Source organism: Corythoichthys intestinalis, chromosome 14, assembly GCF_030265065.1.
Source record: "Corythoichthys intestinalis isolate RoL2023-P3 chromosome 14, ASM3026506v1, whole genome shotgun sequence".
Classification (NCBI taxonomy): Eukaryota; Metazoa; Chordata; class Actinopteri; order Syngnathiformes; family Syngnathidae; genus Corythoichthys; species Corythoichthys intestinalis.
Genome location: NC_080408.1, coordinates 44,111,974 through 44,131,150, shown reverse-complemented (window position 1 = coordinate 44,131,150; position 19,177 = coordinate 44,111,974). Strand labels below are relative to the sequence as shown.

General features: G+C 39.9%; 1 protein-coding gene across 2 annotated transcripts in view; it reads left to right on the top strand.

Moving 5' to 3' along the window:
* Nucleotides 1–18,852, top strand: part of scinlb (scinderin like b) — a 50,948-nt gene extending 32,096 nt beyond the window's left edge. For both annotated transcript variants that reach the window (XM_057858455.1, XM_057858456.1), the window contains 10 exons: nucleotides 1,292–1,513; nucleotides 1,584–1,799; nucleotides 5,855–5,976; nucleotides 6,818–6,908; nucleotides 12,250–12,420; nucleotides 12,490–12,664; nucleotides 14,700–14,815; nucleotides 14,885–14,962; nucleotides 15,990–16,050; nucleotides 18,090–18,852. In XM_057858455.1, the coding sequence (XP_057714438.1) occupies nucleotides 1,292–1,513; nucleotides 1,584–1,799; nucleotides 5,855–5,976; nucleotides 6,818–6,908; nucleotides 12,250–12,420; nucleotides 12,490–12,664; nucleotides 14,700–14,815; nucleotides 14,885–14,962; nucleotides 15,990–16,050; nucleotides 18,090–18,250 (1,413 nt within the window). In that variant the 3' untranslated portion in view covers nucleotides 18,251–18,852. The remainder of the gene's footprint in view (nucleotides 1–1,291; nucleotides 1,514–1,583; nucleotides 1,800–5,854; nucleotides 5,977–6,817; nucleotides 6,909–12,249; nucleotides 12,421–12,489; nucleotides 12,665–14,699; nucleotides 14,816–14,884; nucleotides 14,963–15,989; nucleotides 16,051–18,089) is intronic.
* The last annotated feature ends 325 nt before the right edge of the window (nucleotides 18,853–19,177 follow it).

The following is a 19,177-nucleotide window of genomic DNA, read 5'->3' as shown; positions in this document are numbered from 1 at the left end:
CCTCATTTGGTTCTTGTTTGCATTATGTGCATTACGGTAATGCAGCACGGTGGATTCTGATTGCAAGTCCATTTATTTAAAAAAAAAAAAACAAAAAACTGGGAGCTATCCGAGAATTGATCCGCTTCGGGGGAACGGTGACATGAACATAAACTGACATGAAAAAAAATCTGTGAAATGAAATAACACATCACAATTTCATGAGACTAATTTGGTTCGAGTCTTGGGGTATTGGATATCTCAGATTTGTTTTCATTATTTTTTTCCCAAATCACTTTTATATTACAATAGTTTGAGTCTAGGGGTGCTCCAGTGCCCCCCAGAAGTGGACCCATTCTTGAATAGTTCCCCGTTTTTTTGTTTTTTTGTTTTTTTTAATAAAGGGACTTGCACTTCAAAATGTTTCTTTAGTAGATTTGGAAAACAAAGGTTTAAATCGAACTTTGTATCACCTGAACCAATACACATGAAAGTGAGTACGTATACAGTGTATCATAAAAGTGAGTACACCGCTCACATTTCTGCAGATATTTAAGTATATCTTTTCATGGGACAACACTGACAAAATGACACTTTGACACAATGAAAAGTAGTCTGTGTGCAGCTTATATAATAGAGTTCATTTAATTTCCCCCCTCAAAATAACTCAAAATATAGCCATTAAAATCTAAACCCCTGGCAACAAAAGTGAGTACACCCCTTAGAAACTACGTACATCCCTAAAGGTCCAAATTGAGTACTGCTTGTCATTTTCCCTCCGAAATTTCATGTGACTAGTTACATGAGTGCTGTCAGCATTGCTGCAGAGATTGAAAAGGTGGGGGGGGGGGTGTCAGGCTGTTAGTGCTCAGACCATACGCCGCACTCAACATCAAATTGGTGTGCATGGCTGTCACCCCAGGAGGAAGCCTCTTCTGACGACGGACGAGGTTGGGACGGGCGCGGGGTTGGTGGTGCGTCCCATCTTCCCATCCCCGATGGGCGCGCTGGTGGATGATCACAAAGGGAGTATGTCAGACTCTCAATGTGAAACATTAAAACTGTTCAGACTATGCGGGCACTTAGACTTCCATTCTCCGTGTCAAACAGCTGAACAGGACAGGATAAAATTTTTTTTTTAAAAAGAGTATTGTCTTGTTATTGATATATAAAGTATTTGTCCTAAAATATTCATTGTAAATGTCCAATTAATAAAAATAGGTTAATTTACCTTAACTAAATTATGCACCTCGAATACACCCTCGGCAATATTATTCCCACGTTATATCTGTCATTTTCTTTTGCATTGCAGATCTCTGACGCCTCGGGCTCCATGAAGTTGTCTGTGGTGGCCCCCTCCAGCCCCTTCAAGCAGGCCATGTTGTCTCCTGAGGAGTGTTACATTCTGGATAACGGTGGAGACAAGAACATTTTTGTTTGGAAAGGTCCAAGAGCCAACATGTCCGAGCGGAAAGCCGCCATGTCCGCTGGCCAGAAGTTTATTAAAGAAAAGAATTACAGCAGCAAGTGTCGGGTAGGGCTACATTCCTCGCCGACACATCGCGGGACCGCAACTGTACGACGTGTGTCGTTTGTCCTCGCAGCTCCAAGTGCTCCCAGCCGGGGCCGAGACCATCCTGTTCAAGCAATTCTTCATTGACTGGAAGGATAAAGATGAGACCACCGGGCCTAGTCAGGCCCACGTTATTGGCCGCATTGCCAAAGTGGAGCAGGTGCCTTTCGACGCGTCCAGCCTGCACACTAATAAAGCTATGGCGGCTCAGCATGGCATGGTAGACGACGGCAAGGGCAAGTTTGAGGTAAAACAACCCAGACAATCTAAAAACGATGACTGAATGTCATCATGTGGCTCTGCAACAAAGTGAATCTGTAAAAGAACATGATTCCTGTAAATTTAAACCAATCGATCACTAGTTTATCACTAGCAGACGTACAATCCGTTCGGAGTGGATTGGACGTCTAGCGCCGTCAATGGCAGCCAATGAGTTCATTAATCTGTTTGTGGAAGAGGGAGACAACAGTAACCGATTTTGCACAATTTTTACATTAATTATGTTTCTAAACGATTCATTGACTATCAAAATAAATGTCTATGAATTTCACCATCACAGTCCTACAGTGATCTCCCTGTTTTTATTGTTTAATTGTTGATTTAATGTGATATTTATGTATAATTTTATTTGTTCTTGGATTTTAATGTTATATACAGTACAGTGGTACCTCTACCTACTAAATTAATTAGTGCTTTTAGATGTTTTGTGAACTGTAAATTCCATAAGTAGAGACATGTTTTCCATGTAAATGCCCTAATCCGTTCCAAGCCCCCCAAAATTCAGACATAAATCTATTATAAAGCATAAAAATGCATCAAAATATGTAACAAATATTCAGATTCAGAGATTTATTTGTCATTGACACCAGCTCTCACAAGATGACAACAGATGCAACGAAATTCAGTTCGATGAGTGAGCATCGGGCCACTGCAGACTTTGTTCTGCGCCGTCACTTCTCTCTCTTCTTCAGAAATTACAGAGCAGGTTACAAGTAGACACACATATATCACACAACATAGCATAGGTATGACACGACGCATAGGTCACATGCAGGGATTTTTTTGTACGAAAAAAAGGGAAAACTACCAGTCATGGCTGGAGGAAGGGGGGGGGGGGGTCAGTGATAGTGAGAAAAACGCAGTGGCGGAATGAAGGGGGGGAGGTTGTGTATGCGCTAGTGTATCAGTATTTGTACGAGTTTGTAGACAAAATAAGAGTCGCAGAGCCCTGCGACCGGCCTTGGGAAGAGATCAAGGGCAAAAGATAGGGCCATCTGGGTGGCTCTCCCCCGGAGAATGGAGGTGTGGGGGAAGATAAGGGTGTTCGGTAAGGAAAGGAAAATTATAATCAAATTAAGCTGAATAAGTAATTTAATATGTCCAAATACTGTTGGTTTTCAGTCAAATTCGCGCTCCTCAGGGCGTGGGCGAGATCTCAGGTCCCTTAAGTCTTTGCCAATAGTCGCGGTCTGCCTCGACAGTTCAGTCACCTGCCCTGACAGTTCCGTCACCTGGCGCAAGATAGCATCCACTTATCTCCATCCTTCCTCAGACCGAACCGTGAGTCCACGGAACCAGTTATCGATCTGAGCCTCCACGCTATCTTCCAACACCTTGAATCACACCGTTTGATCCGTGGTCAATTTGTTGATTTCCTTGAAAGCTGCTGTCTTGGAAACCTTCTGGTAGAGCAGGGCACCTCCTAAGCCAAGCAGAAGGAACCCCACAACCGTCACGCGAAACAGCCAAATATCCTCGATATCTTCCACGGACAGGAAAGTAAGACAAGCTGGTTTTCAGTGATCCCATGAATCTCGCGCAACCAGCGGCGAAGGTGCCGTCCGGATAAGATGGCTCTCCTGGTGCACCGTGTCTTGTTGAAAAAAAAAATCTTGTCAATTGTGCTGATAGACCAGCTAATCAGATCCATTTTTGTATTAGAGACCAGCGCGATTGATCCACAGAGGAAATACATGTCACTATTAGATTATTGCACAATAACAATAAAATAAGAGTTGTGCATGATGTGAAAACAAAGAATAAAGAATAAAAGTTAATACACTCACATAAAGCTGTCGGAAAAAAAGGGGGCAAACGAAGAGGACGCCCCGATGCACACATACAGTACATTCGAGGTCCCTCTTAGCCAATTGGACGCCGGAAGGTGCCAATAGCCATTTGCAGAGCAGCTACAGTGGTATGAAAAAGTATCTGACCCTTTTGGAATTTCTCACATTTCTGCATAAAATCACCATCAAATGTGATCTGATTTATGTCAAAACCACACAGATGTAAAAACTGTCTGCTTGAACTAAAACCACCCAAAAATTTATAGGTTTTCATATTTTAATGAGGATAGCATGCAAACAATGTCAGATAGGGGAAAAATAAGTAAGTGGAGACTAATGGAGACTTAAAGAACAAGTGAAACCAATTTTTACCAAACAATTTAAGTCAGGTGTGTGCCCAATCACTGATGAGTGGTTTAAAGCTGCCCTGCCCACTATAAAACACACACCTAGTAAGAATTGTCTTGATGAGAAGCACTGTCTGATGTGCATCATGGTTCGATCAAAAGAGCTGTCTGAAGACCTACGATCAAGGATTGTTGATTTGTATAAAGCTGCGAAAGGATACAAAACCATCTCTAAAAGTCTGGATGTTCATCAATCGACAGTCAGATAAGTTGTCTACTAATGGAGAGAGTTTGGCACTTTTGCTTCTCTCCCAAGGAATGGCCGTCCACCAAAGATGATGCCAAGAGTTCAGCGCAGAATACTCAGATAGGTAAAAAAAAAAAAAAAAGAACACTAGAGTATCTGGTAAAGACTTACAGAAATCACTGCCACAGTCCAATATCTCTGTGCAAACATCAACTATATGTAAAACTTTGGCCAAGAATGGTGTTCATGGGAGGACTCCACGGAGGAAGCCACTGCATTGTTGCTCATTTAATGTTCGCAAAAAGGCACTTGGACACTCCACAGAAGTTTTGGAAAATATTTTGTGGATTGATGAAACCAAAGTTGATTTTTTTGGGGAGTAACACATAATGTCTTGTGTGGAGGAAAAATGGAACTGCTTACCAACATCCTCACCTCATTCCCACCGTGAAGCATGGTAGAGGGATCATCATGACATGGTGCTGTTTTGATACCGCGGGTTCTGGACAACTTGCAATCATTAATGGAAGAACGAATTCAAAAGTTCATCAGGATGTTTTGCAGGAAAACCTGTGGCCGTCTGTCAGACAGTTAAAGCTTAAAGGCGGATGGATGCTGCAAGAAGACAATGATCCAAATCACAGAAGTTAATCAAGTACAGAATGGTACAGAAGAACAAAATACACATTCTGGAGTGGCCAAGTCAAAATCCAGACTTGAACCCCATTGACATGCTGTGGCATGACCTAAAGACAGCGATTCATGCCAGACATCCCAGGAATCTGACTGAACTACAGCAGTTTTGTACAGAAGAATGGACCAAGATTAGTCCTGATCGATGTGCCTGACTGAACTGCAGCTACAGGAAGCATCTGGTTGAAGTTATTGCTGCCAAGGGGTGGGGGGGGGGGGGGGGGGGGGGGACAAAATATTAAATGTGATGGTTCACTTACTTATTTTCCCACCTTGTGTCATTGTTTGCATACTATCCTCATTAAAATATGAAAACCTATAAATGTTTGGGTGGTTTTAGTTGAAGCAGACACTGTTTTTTTCATCTGTGGGATTTTGACAAAGATCAGATCACATTTGATGGTGATTTTATGCAGAAATGTGAGGAATTCCAAAAGGTTCAAATACTTTTTCATACCACTGTATATGTTACGTTCAGTAAACTCTGGGAGCTGCGAGTAGCAGCCCATACTGTATTTTTGTCTTTCGTATCCTGACATTTCTTTTTAACAACAGGCAATATTTTCCCTTTGAGGCGTGTCTTAACCTTAAAAATTCCTTATGTAGAGACGTTCGTAAGTAGAGGTACCACTGTACTTTGAATTACCTTGTGTTGAGTGGTGCTACAAAAATACATTTGCCTTGCCTACATCCATTTTAAAATCCTTCTCCTTACTTTCCTTTAGAATAAGATAGAAAGCCTTTATTGTCAATGTACGTAGTGCTATGACGTTTAAAGTTTCCCCATAATGTGCACAACATAGAAGAAAAGTACAATAGGGTTAATTTAAAAAAAAAACAACAACAAAAAAAAACACGCACACACACAAGCTACAGTGTACAGTTGCATTTTGCGCTTGAATGAATCTGGTGTGATTTAAAAAAAAATTTTTTTTTTTTTTTTTAGATTTGGCGTGTGGAGAATGGCGAACTGGTTCCTGTGGATTCTGCATCTTATGGTCACTTCTATGGAGGTGACTGTTACCTCATCCTCTACAAGTACAAGACAGGACAGATCATTTACACTTGGTATGTAGATAGTAGGGTAGTGACAATATATCGAAAAAATTATGTCGCAATACTTTGTCGCCCAAAAGGTTATCGATACGTTCCCCCCAAGAAACGATATATTGTTTTAAAAAAGGTGTCACTGTTTAAAAGGAACAAACAGGTTGCTACCAAAATCTTCCATTAAAATAATAGTGTCTATGTTATCTCACTGGCTGCCATTGACAGTGCGAGACAAGCAATGCATTTTGACGGATTTGGACATCTAGTGCCGCCAACGGCACTGAAATCAGAGCTCGGTTTTGTGGGCATTTACAGGCCACTTCCTGTTCCTTTTAGGGCATGTACAGGTTACTTCCTGTTGAATTTGGGTCACTTCCTATTCATTTGGGGACATTAAAAGAGTCACTTTTTGTTCAGTAACCCAAAACAACAGGAAGTGACCTGTAAATGCCTCAAAATCAACAGGAAGTGACCCGTAAATGCCTCAAAATTAACTCATTGACTGGCATTGGCTACTACTGACAGCCATAGATGTCCAATCCATTTGAAGTGGGAAGGATGGCAGCGAATTTGTTCATCCCTCGTAAATGCATTGGATGCCTACTTGTGATAAACTTATTCCAGTTCACAACAAAAGGATCAAAAGAGCTTGTTTTTCTGTTTATTAGTTGTGAATATCCAAGAATGATTCCCTGACCCATGTATAGGTAATTGTTTTATCACCATATCGTGATGTAATCGTTATCGTGACCTTTATATCGCAAATCGTAGCGTGATTTACCAAGAGGTTCCCACCTTTAGTTTGTTTTTTGTAGTTCCTGAATAGTCAGCTAGTAAAAGTGTTGTTTTTTTTTATTAGGCAGGGCCTGAAGGCTACACAGGACGAACTGGCAGCATCGGCGTTCCTCACCGTCAAACTGGATGACTCAATGGGAGGTTCACCCGTTCAGGTCAGAGCTTGTCCACATACACTCACGCTTCATCATCACTTTGAACTCACTCAGTGGCATCAGCCGCTATCGCACTGTCGGAACTATGCGCTGTTTCTAGAACCTTTTGGGGGACGATGACGACATTTTGCGTGGTCGCACATGTAGGAGCTAGGGACCAGGAACTTGAGTTCTGAGAACCATTTTAGTTCCTACTCTGAGGTAGGGACCTTCAGTGGGGGTGAAAGAACTCGAGTACGTAGAGTGGTATGAAAAAGTGTCTGAACCTTTTGGAATTTCTCACATTTCTGCATAAAATCACTATTAGATGTGATCACACAGATGACATCACATTTAATAATGGTAAAAATTGGTTTCAATTGCTCTTTAAGTCTCCTTAGGCAGAGAGTTCACTAACTTATTTCCCCCCTTCTGTCATTGTTTGCATGCTATCCTCATTAAAATATGAAAACATATAAATGTTTGGGTAGTTTTAGTTAAAGCAGACACTGTCTTTACATCTGTGTGATTTTGACAAAGATCAGATAACATTTGATGGTGATTTTATGCAGAAATGAAAGAAATTCCAAAAGGTTCAGATACTTTTTCATACCACTCTACGTGTCTGGTGTTTCACTGAAATCAGCAGCTACATCCCTTCCATACTCGCACATCTCGAGGAGCCGCCATATTTTATGAAACTACCCTGTACTAAATCTGTGTGCTCTTCCAGTCTTGTCATTTGACGCTGGATTTGCTCGCCGATGGCAACTAGTCCCTTCAAACATTCAAGAAATGCTGTTGTGTACTCGACGGTCTCTATTTCGTTCTTTTAAGTTCAGCTTAGTTTTTGCGGTTTTATTTTGGCAGAAGTGGGTGTGGCAAGCAAATTGTGTGTCACTGGTACAGACTACAACGTCACAGCAGTTCGTTTCAGACACAGCACACATGTGTGAACACGACTGCCTGGCAAAGGATAGTTCATATAACTACTGGAGAGGCCTGTAGTTCTAGAAACTACCGTAAGTAGGTATGTGCCGGTATGATATTTTGACGGTATGATAACCTTAAGCAAAAATACTGCGGTTTCACTGTATCAAGGTATTGCAATTATAGCTCTTAAAGGGCATGACAACACCTGGGGAAATGCTAATATTCCATCATTTATCCATCAACGCATGCCTTTTGAATTCATATCATGCCACTTCGTGTAATTTCACACATCGCAACACCAAGAAAATGATAGAAATTAGGTCGATTGTCAAGCTACAAGGACCCGCCCCCGAGATGCCGGAAATCTAGCATATTGTGTGCATGACGTCACTATAGGGAAACAACCGACTCAGTGCTTAGTACTGAATGGCGGCGATGATGGCGGACAATTTTGTTTCTATTTGCAGCGACGAATCCGACGTAACGAACATTCTTCTAATGGTGACGAGGAGAGTTATGAACCTTTCTTTGGTGTTTTGGGTTATCATTTTGAGCCCAAACGAAAGCCAATGCAGCCTAATGAAAGGATTATTGAGGGGAGCAATCACACTGATAAAACACCGGCGGCAACAGAATCACCGAATGGTTTGTTTTGCATTTCTTTTTGTGAAGCTGATACACCGTGACCGCAAAATAAAGTAATGTATAGAATAATTATCATTTAATATGCTATCATCGGTTTCGCTCTGCCAGCCGACACAAATATGAATGGGATTAGAGGATTTGTTCTATATATTTTACGAGCGATGATTTATACATGTGTCCAGTCCTATATCCAATGCGTGATGTTTTTTATTATAAAATAGTACTCACTCTGGCCATTTCCCTCCTTTGCTTTGCCTGGGGTGGTGAGGTGGTCTCATCAGAGCCAGTCATCGTCCTCTTTCACCGGGCACCGCATCTGCTTTCAGCAGCAATTTCTTAGCAAAACCTGATTTCATTTGCCCATAGTTCGTATAGCTTTCAGGTGTAAAATGCGTACCACACAAAACCGTGCCGGAGGCTGGGTCTGCAAAATTAGCCCTCTTAGCACTGACGAACTTTACTCATTGTCTGCGTAGTCCAGCTCTTTTTCTCGCGTTCGGGAACTCATGGGTACTACATTGCGACAAATGGGTATTTGTAAACCACATAGCATGACAGGTTTGAACCATTTTAGCGATTTTTTGATAAAACACGCACGCAACTCTCTCGTCGATAATCAACGATGGCACCTGCCTCAGTGCCTCGACCTTTTGTTTCCTTGTTATGACGTCTCCGCCCCATTCGGCTGTTTCCGGAACACTTTCGGAAATGTTCGTCATTTTCGATCTATTTTCGATAATTGCTCATTAATGAGATTGATTTTTTTGTTAACTTTATCAATATTTGTTATCTTGGCACATAACGGTTCTATTGATGTCTCACACCCCCTTTGCGTTTTCATACCCTTTTAATGTGTTATTTTGAGATGTATGGGTTAAAAAAAACATTTTTCCATTGAACGGGAATTTTTTTATTTTTCATAAAATATTTGCAAATTGGAACATCAACATAAATATATGTTAAAAAAATAAAATAAATCTAAATAACCTAATTTTTTTTTTTTTAATTGAAATAAATAGTCCTTATAGACTAAACCCAAAGCCACAGCTTAAGTTGCTCAACATTAAAACAAGAACCCTTGGTAATACTGAAAGGGACTAAAACATTCATTCATTCATTTTCCATGCCGCTTATTCCTCACGAGGGTCGCGGAGGTGCTGGAGCCTATCCCAGCTAACTTCGGGCAGTAGGCAGGGGACACCCTGAATTGGTTGCCAGCCAATCGCAGGGCACAAGGAGACACACAACCATTCACGCACACACTCACACCTATGGACAATTTAGAGTGTTCAATCAGCCTACCATGCATGTTTTTGGGATGTGGGAGGAAACCGGAGTTCCCGGAGGAAACCCACGCAGGCACGGGGAGAACATGCAAACTCCACACAGGAAGGCCGAAGCCCGGGATTGAACCCTTGATCTCAGAACTGTGAGGCAGACGTGCTAACCACTCAGCCACCGTGCCGCCTCGGGACTAAAACAATATATGATAATATATGATCAAATTTATTTTATGTAAAACACATACCACTACTACTAATAATACTAATTAATTGAATATAAATGGAGAGCAAGATACAGACCGCGTGTATATAACTCATCATTATTTACACATTATACACACGAGTGTTGTTTTTGGCAGCCATTTTAATTTTCATCTTAGTTTTCGTCTTTTGTATGATAGTACTTAATAAGTCTTAGTCATATTTTAGTCATTTCGAAATGTGTTTGTCTTCGTCTAGTTTTTGTTGACGAAAACTCGAGACTAGTTCTGTCTAGTTTTAATTGACGTTAACTCAACATTTTCGTCTGTAAAATTGGAAAGTTTCACTCCAAAAATAAGTAAGAAAATGTTTCCAATGAACATTGGCAGACGAGCAAATATTGTAGCATCTACAAATCTTTCACTTGATCACACACACTTAGCAGGAAAACACAGTAGGCTACATTATTTTTAATTAGTTATACCCGGTTGGACGCCACGAACTGTATGTAAAAAAAATTTGTCCGAGAGGTTAGGAGGACGCACACCGTTAACAATAACCTAATGGTAACGTGAACGTGAATGCTATTCTAACGCCACGAGTTACATTTAGCTCTCAGCACAGACCTTTAAAGGCTAAAACAAAATTGAATATTCTCTCTTGCAGAGATCAGAAGACAAATAATACCGTGTGTGTCTCAAAACAAGCAATCGGGAGACCGGAGAGGACACTAGACGAGTGGTAATCTGGGGGGGTTGCAGCACGTCACATGAGTGACACAACCAGGCAGGCTAACAACACATAAAACGTTGTTAACATGCGATGAAAGCTATGGCTCATTTTTGTCTTGTCCTCGTCTTGTCAGACGAAAACTGGCATTTGTGTTGTTAAGTTTTAGTCTCCCAAGATACGTTTTTAGCTTGTTATCGTCTCGTCATCGCCATGAAAAAATTGTCAACAAAATACTTTCGTTATAGTCATCGTTGACGAAAACAACACTGATACACACTTACCCTCCCTCTCTCAACACAGAAAGTCACCAGAGATGAGAAAAACACCACATTTATATTTCATATTATGAAAATGTTATTTTGAACAGATGTTTAAGATGGCGGAAGACTTTACAAAAGTAGCCTAATGGTAGAGAGGAAACGAGTTAGCCGTCTTGGCATGCTAACTAGCCACGTTAACAAACTTACGTTATAGTGTTTGTTTTACCATCGTTAGACACACTAAACACGCTGGAGTTAACTCTCGTAGGTGGTGGGAAACCTTCATGACAGTGTTTACTTACCTTAAATTTTGAGTAAAGTGACGGACAATGGTCACATAAATGTGAAATCATGTTGGAGATGTTGCCTTCCCATGGCAACCACCCTCCGCAAGCAAGTCTGCTGTCCTTCCTCCTCCTCTGTTTCTTTTCGGTAGTATTCCCATGCTAGCGACTTTGTCTTTTTTTAAGGGGAAAAAGCTCAGGTGGAGTGTCACTGACATGCACAGGACAGAGCAACAACTGGAGGGGGACAGGTGACCGCTGTTGCTCCAAGCCACGGGTTTCTCACTGCATTTTTGGGACATAAAAAAATAGCTAATACTGTACTACAGTTTGTTGGAAAATTTTAGTGGTTTTGAAACTGATGTTTTTATACCACGGTAAACCTGGAAACCGGTAACCGGCATATGCTTAACCGTAAGTATGGACTCAGATTCCTACAGTCCGAAAGCAGCTATTGACGGCGATAGACGTCCAATCCATTTGAACTTCAACGTGATCATTGGACGTCCATCACCATCACAGGCGCTGAAATATGGGCAATCTTGCTCAATTCCAAGATTCTCCCAAAATGAAAATATAACAATTATAAATGGCCAACAGAGGGCGATGTTATATCAATGATAACTGTGGCTCTGCTCATGAGTGAAGATACCTCACATGATCACTTATGAATTATTATGCTGCAAAATTAATCATTCAGTCAATCAATAAAAATAGGTAAAATATTTAGATTTCAATCATTTTATAGTAATTTTGTAGATGTCATTTTTTTCATGAAGTTATTTCTTTAGATTTTTTTTTGTAATTCCAGCTTTTAAAATGGAATCGAGTTAATAAAATGTATGTTTGATTTTTATTTATTTACATTAAAAAAAAAAAAAAAAAAAAAGATAATAATACATTATTCTACTAGAATTTCTACATTTTCACTCAAAAAATAACTTTTCTCTCTGTTGGTATAGAGAGGCACAATAGCAGCCACTCAGTTAAAGCCTTGTGCTCACTGCGTTCTAATGATTTCCAGGTGAGAGTGACTCAAGGCCAGGAGCCCCCCCACCTGATGAGCCTGTTCCAGGGCAGACCCATGATCATCCACCTCGGAGGAACATCCCGTAAAGGTGGCCAAACTCAAAGCGGCAACACTCGCCTTTTCCACATCCGCCAGAGCACCTCCCACATGACCCGAGCCGTGGAGGTCAGCGGCGCCTTTATCGAGCCGACCTTCCAAAAAGATTCCCGCCTCTCACTCCTGGTGTCCCCTCAGGTGGAGGTCTGCGCTTCCAAGCTCAATACCAACGACGCGTTTGTGCTGAAGTCACCGAGCGGTGTGTTCGTGTGGCGCGGCGTGGGCGCCAGCGATGACGAGATGGAGGCCGCCAAGCACGTGGTGGGCTTCCTGGGTGGAAGCGCCACCCATGTTGCAGAGGGAAAGGAGCCAGGTGGGTGGAGCGAATCCATGATTAAATTCTGTGACTGCTAGTTTGATAGTCGATGAATCGATTAGATGCAGGGGTATGAAAAAGTATCTGTACCTTTTGGAATTTCTCACATTTCTGCATAAAATCACAATCAAATGTAATGTGATCTTTGTCAAAATCACACAGATGAAAATACAGTGTCTGCTTTCCCTAAAACCACCCAAACATATGTTCATATATTAATGAGGATAGTATGCAGAAAATGACAGAAGTGAACTGTCACATTTAATATTTTGAGGCCCCCCCTTTGGCAGCAATAACTTCAACCAGACGCTTCCTGTAGCTGCAGATCAGTCTGGCACATCGATCAGGATTAATCTTGGCCCATTTTTCTCTACAAAACTGCTGTAGTTCAGTCAGATTCCTGGGATGTCTAACATGGATCACTGTCTTTATGTCACAGCATCTCAATGGGGTTCAAGTCTGGACATTGACTTGGCCCTCCAGAATGTGTATTTTGTTCTTCTGAAACCGTTCTGAAGTTGATTTACTTCTCTGTTTTGGATCATTGTCTTGTTGCAGCATCCATCCTCTTTTTAGCTTCAACTGTCTGACAGACGGTCTCAGGTTTTCCTGCAAAACATTCTGATAAACTTTTGAATTCATTCTTCAATTAATGATTGCGAGTTGTCCAGGCCCTGAGGCAGCAAAACCTCCCCAAATCGTGATGCTCCCTCCACCATGCTTCACGGTGAGGATGAGGTGTTGGTGAGCTGTTCCATTTTTCTTCCACACATGACATTGTGTGTTACTCCCAAACAATTCAACTTTCATTTCATCAGTCCACAAAATATTTTGCCAAAACGTCTGTGGACTGTCCAAGTGCCTTTTTGTGAACATTAAACGAGCAACAATGTTTTTTTTTGTTTTTTTTTTATAAAACAGTGGCTTCCTCTGTGTAGTCCTCCCATGAACACCATTCTTGGCCATAGTTTTACATATACAAGTAGTTGATGGGAGAGAAGCAACAGTGCCAAACTCTCTCCATTTGTAGACAACTTCTCTGACTGCCGATTGATGAACATCCAGACTTTTAGAGATTGTTTTGTATCCTTTCCCAGCACTATACAAATCAACAATCCTTGATCGCAGGTCTTCAGACAGCTCTTTTGACCGAGCCATGATGCACATCAGACTGTGCTTCTCATCAAGACAATTCTTACCAGGTGTATGTTTTATAGTGGGAAGGGCAGCTTATTTTTCCCCTTCTGTCATTGTTTGCATGCTATCCTCATTAAAATATGAATACCTATAAATGTTTGGGTGTTTTTAGTTAAAGCAGACACTATATTTTCATCTGTGTGATTTTGACAAAGATTAGATCACATTTGATGGTGATTTTATGCAGAAATGTGAGGAATTCCAAAAGGTTCAGATACTTTTTCATACCACTGTGCATTGACCTAAAAATTCTACAAATCCTATTTTTGAGCCTCCTTATAGTAATTTTATTTTTTCTACTTATTTTTACAATTTGATTTGATCAACAATTGTGGCTTATTAGAGCCTACAAGTCTTTGAGTCTGAGGTTCCCTTTAATCTATTAATCTATTTAATAATAATTTAATCTATTTCATCTATTTTTTTTAATTTACATATTCTTTTAAGAATTTTAAAAAAAAGGAGCCAAACGGTACATTATCTCTTCCGTATTACTTTTTTATTCTTATTTGTCCATATTTACACTTCTCAATAAAAGGAGATTGACTGACTCTTTCGGTTCCATTGACAATGATAGACGTCCCATCACAAGCTTTTAAAAACAAAATAAAAACTTTTTACGTGATTTCATCTCGAGATGTCCGACTGTTGAACAGTTCAAATGGATTGGACGTCTACCGCTGTTAGTGGCGGCCAATGAGTTAATTCCTCATCAAAATTTGCAAACATTGTCGAGCCAATTAGTTGACTTGTTGCAAATTTAATGCCTGATTAGTCAGTTACCAAAATCCCTGTTTGTGGAAGCCCGCGTCAGAATATTTTTTTTCCTTCTCAGCTGCTTTCTGGTCCAGCCTGAACGGCAAGAAGGCATACCAGGACTGCAAGACTCTGCAGAACGTGATCAGGGCACCGCGTCTGTTTGGCTGCTCCAACAAAAGTGGAAGACTTATTGTACGTCACATCAAAATGAACTACCCACAATAGAATTGTAACTTGTGCTCTTCTCCACCCTGCTCTCAGATTGAAGAAGTACCAGGTGATTTTACTCAGTCTGACCTGGCCACTGATGATGTCATGATTCTGGATACCTGGGGCCAAGTAAGATCTTATTCTTATATTTAGAGACTAGAAAAGTGTCTTGTCTTTTTAGGTTTGTCCAAAATAATTATTAAATGAGTTTACAACTTTTTTGATTGTCTATTTATCGTTTTGAGACATTGTTGACATACTGTAAATATGGTCCAAATATTTTTTCTTCTTATTATCTCATTCGCTGCCATTGACAGTAATAGACATCAAGTCCATTTCAATTGGGATGATTGGCGTTGAGTGATCATGTTTCACTGCTGCTGCTGGTGGCCATAGCGTCCAATCCAAATTGACTGATCACTCTATAGCTGCCAGGCCACCCAGTCAAAATGGAATGGGCATTTATCGCTGTCAGTGGCAGCCAATGAGTTAAGAAATAAGTTAGCTAGCCTTTACTGTCCCATAGGGAAATTAATTTTCACAGTCTGTCACCGCCAACATTACGACAAAGGCGCACGACTTCATAATTACCAACATTTAAGAGAGACATGTTACTATTTTTACGTGTTTTCATTACCAATCAAAATCTCGGCAAGCCGCCTAGGATCGGTTTAAAGACACTGCTGATGAGCTGGAATTGGATGCAGGTACGGCATTGGGAATTCATCCCACAGCTCTGTAACAAAACAATCTGACCAGCAGCAGAATGTGACAAAATCATACCAGTCGTCTTACTAGCTTCGCTTGCTAGCTAGCACAGCTATTCTCCCAGTCCAGCCCAACCGCGTCATCACCCCCAGTGTGCATTGTGCGCGTAAAACATGGTGCCCCCTATAGGTCAAAACATTTACTAAATACTACAGATTTTTAAATCAATGGCAATAATATATGTGTTTCTCATAACAATATTTTAGCAACAGAGAACAATTGTGGCTTATTAGAGCCTACAAGTGTTTAAGTCCAAGGTTATAAAAAAAAAGTTTCATTGTTACATGGTATACTTGACAAATTGCAAATATAATTGCTGCAACCGTAGTGTCTTTATGCTGTTAAATTTGATAAATTCTGACAAACTATTTCTCTGTCCCACATGCAGCTCTTCCTTTGGATTGGAAAGGAGGCCAATGCACAGGAAAGGACCGGAGCTCCCAAATTAGGTTGGTTGGACAAAAAGTGGAAAACCATCATGCATACAATAGCTATGAGTGAGGTTTTTGAGTTGATGGGCAGGCCAAGAATAATATCAAGCTGTCACATGAACTCTTTCAGTCTCATTGACAATGATAGATGTCCAATCATGTGGCTCTTTTCATCCTTCTGTTGTGAATTTAAATGAGTTTGTCACTAGTGGACGTCCAAACCATTTGAATTGGGAGGTGTGGTATAGAATGGACGGCTGGACCAAAAATTGGCAGTTTTGACTCTTAATTAACCATTGTGGACCAATAATTAATAGTTTATGACTAAAAATAAACAACTCTTGACCAAAACATAACCATTTTAGACCAAAAACTGGTAATTTTTTACCAAAACATAACCATTTTGGACCAAAAATGGCCAATTCTTGACCATAATTTCCCCATTGTGGACCAAAACCTAATCACTGTACAGCAAATTAACAGTTAATGACTAAAACATAACCATTTTGGACAAAAAATAATCAACTCTTGACCAAAACATAACCATTTTGGACCCAAAATAAACAACTCTTGACCAAAACAGAACCGTTTTGGACCAAAAATGGGCAATTCTTGACCAAAATATAATCATTTTGGAACAAAAATGGGCAATTATTGTCAAAACATAACCATTTTAGAACAAAAATGGGCAATTCTTCATCATAATTTTACCATTGTCAAATGAAAACCATTTTTGACCAAAAATGGGCAATTTTTCACTCTTGAACAAAACATAACCACTGTGGACCAAAAATAAACAACTTTTGACCAAAACACAATCAATCTGGAACACAAAATGGGCAATTCTTGACCAAAACATAACCATTTTGGAAGAAAAATGGGCAATTCTTCACCATAATTTCAGCCTTGAAAGGTGGAAAAGTGCTATACAAGTATAACACCATTTACCATTGTCAAAACAAAACCATTTTTGACCAGAAAATGGGCAATTCTTCACCATAATTTCTGCATTGTGGACCAAAACCTAATCACTGTACACGGAATTAACAATTCTCGACTAAAACATAACCACTGTGGACCAAAAATAAAAAAGTTTTGACCAAAACATAATCATTTTGGACCAAAAATGGGGAATTCTTAACCATAACAATCATTTTGGTCCAAAAATGGGCAATTCTTGACCATAACATCACCATTGTGGACCAAAACCACCATTGTGGACCAAAACCTAGTCACTGTACACCAATTAACAATTCATGACTAAAACATAACCATTTTGGACCAATAATTGGCAATTACTGAACATAAATTAAGCATTTTGGACCAAAAATGAACAATGTTTAACTAAAAGCTAACTATTTTTGACTAAATATTACTCATTTTTACCCCAAAAAATTTTACCAAACTTGGACCAAATATTACATTTAAAAAAATATATATATTTTAAAACCCAAAATCTAAACAATTTGGACACAATATTGACAATTTTTGACCTTTTAGATAAAAAATGTATCAATTTTGACCAAAAAAGAACAATTATTAACTAAAACCTACCAATTTTAGACCAGAAAATTGTCAATTCTTGACCACAAATTCACCATTTTGGAACAGAAACGAGATATTCTTGTTCAAAACCTAACCATTTTAGACCAGATATTAACCATTTTTGCCAAAAGATTTCCCAAAGATGGTGACTGACAGCTATGGTTCTGATCTATTTCAGTGGCATTGCTGTGAATTTAAATGAGGTTTTTTTTTTTTGTTTTTTTGAGTCTTTTCATAGGTTTTTAGTGTGTTAGTGAGAGAGCTTCTTGTGGGAGACTTTTTTTTTTTTTTTTTTAGGTAAGTGCTCTTCCCTCCCTTTACATGATAGCCTTTTTACTAACAACAATGTAGATGGCCTTTTTCGTTTTTCTGGAGGGCAACCATGTATATGAGTGCGCTTTTCCCGAGAGTCAGTAATGTGTCTCTGGATACCCTCCCAGTCAAAATGGACAGGACGTCTATCCCTGTTAAAGGAGCAATTGTATTCCTTACATTCCCTTTTTCTCCTCCAGCAAGGGAATATCTGGATTCAGACCCGACCGGTCGCAAGGGGCTGCCCATTACAACCATCAAACAGGGAGCCGAACCGCCAATTTTCACCGGCTGGTTCCACGCTTGGGACACCAAGATGTGGGAGACTGATCCGTACGACAGAATCCGCGCTCGCTTCTGAACATCCCCGAAGTGTCTTGCCATGTTTGCACCTTTTTTGCGCTAGTAGCCATTTTGGTTGTTTTACCCAATCCCCAAGTGCCAAAAGCAGATCTATGCACCTGCTAATAGTATCATCATGCTTTTTAACCTCTTATATAGACCATTTTAATCCGTTATTTCTATGTTGTGTCAGTGTTTTTAGTATAGGGTTCTTTGGCTTGCATGCATTTTTATCCCGCTGTGAAAAGTATATGCATGCAAACATACCGCAATTTAGCAGCGAGTCCATGAAATGCTCTCATGGATGGCTTTGAAATAAAACTCTGAGTTGAAACACATGTCGTCTACGTGAGATGGAAAATGAAAAAGTGCAATAATTCAGAAGAAGTTCAGCTCATTTATTTTCCATTTAAAGACTGCCCGGAGGGAGGGCTCAAGATCTCATTGGCTTTGTTCTTGGTGAGGATACTAGGAACTAAAATGGCTACTCCTCCGTTATTCATTGATGGATCAGCATGAAATAAATTTGGTAGCTATATTATAAGGGTGTAAACACATATATCCTTAGAACTAAATTTTAAATGTTTATTCATTTAATTAAACGGGTACTTTTTTTTGGCTGTAGGTTCCGAGTTTGCCAGTAGAGGGCATGTGCGCTCTTCAGGTGTGTTTATAATGTCGTTGGGCATTATATACAGTGAGGAGCAGAAGTATTTGCACCCCTTGTGATTTTGCAAGTTCACCCACTTAGAAAATAGGTAGAGGTCTGAAACTTCAATCAGTGATTAATTTCCACTGACTGAGACATAATCTAAAAAAAATCTGGAACTCAACGTTGTATGATTTTAAAAAATAATTTATTTGTAATTTACTGAGGTTCATAAGTATTTGTATCCCTGAGAATCAGCAATAATTATGACACTCAAAGAGTTGTCAGTTTACCTTA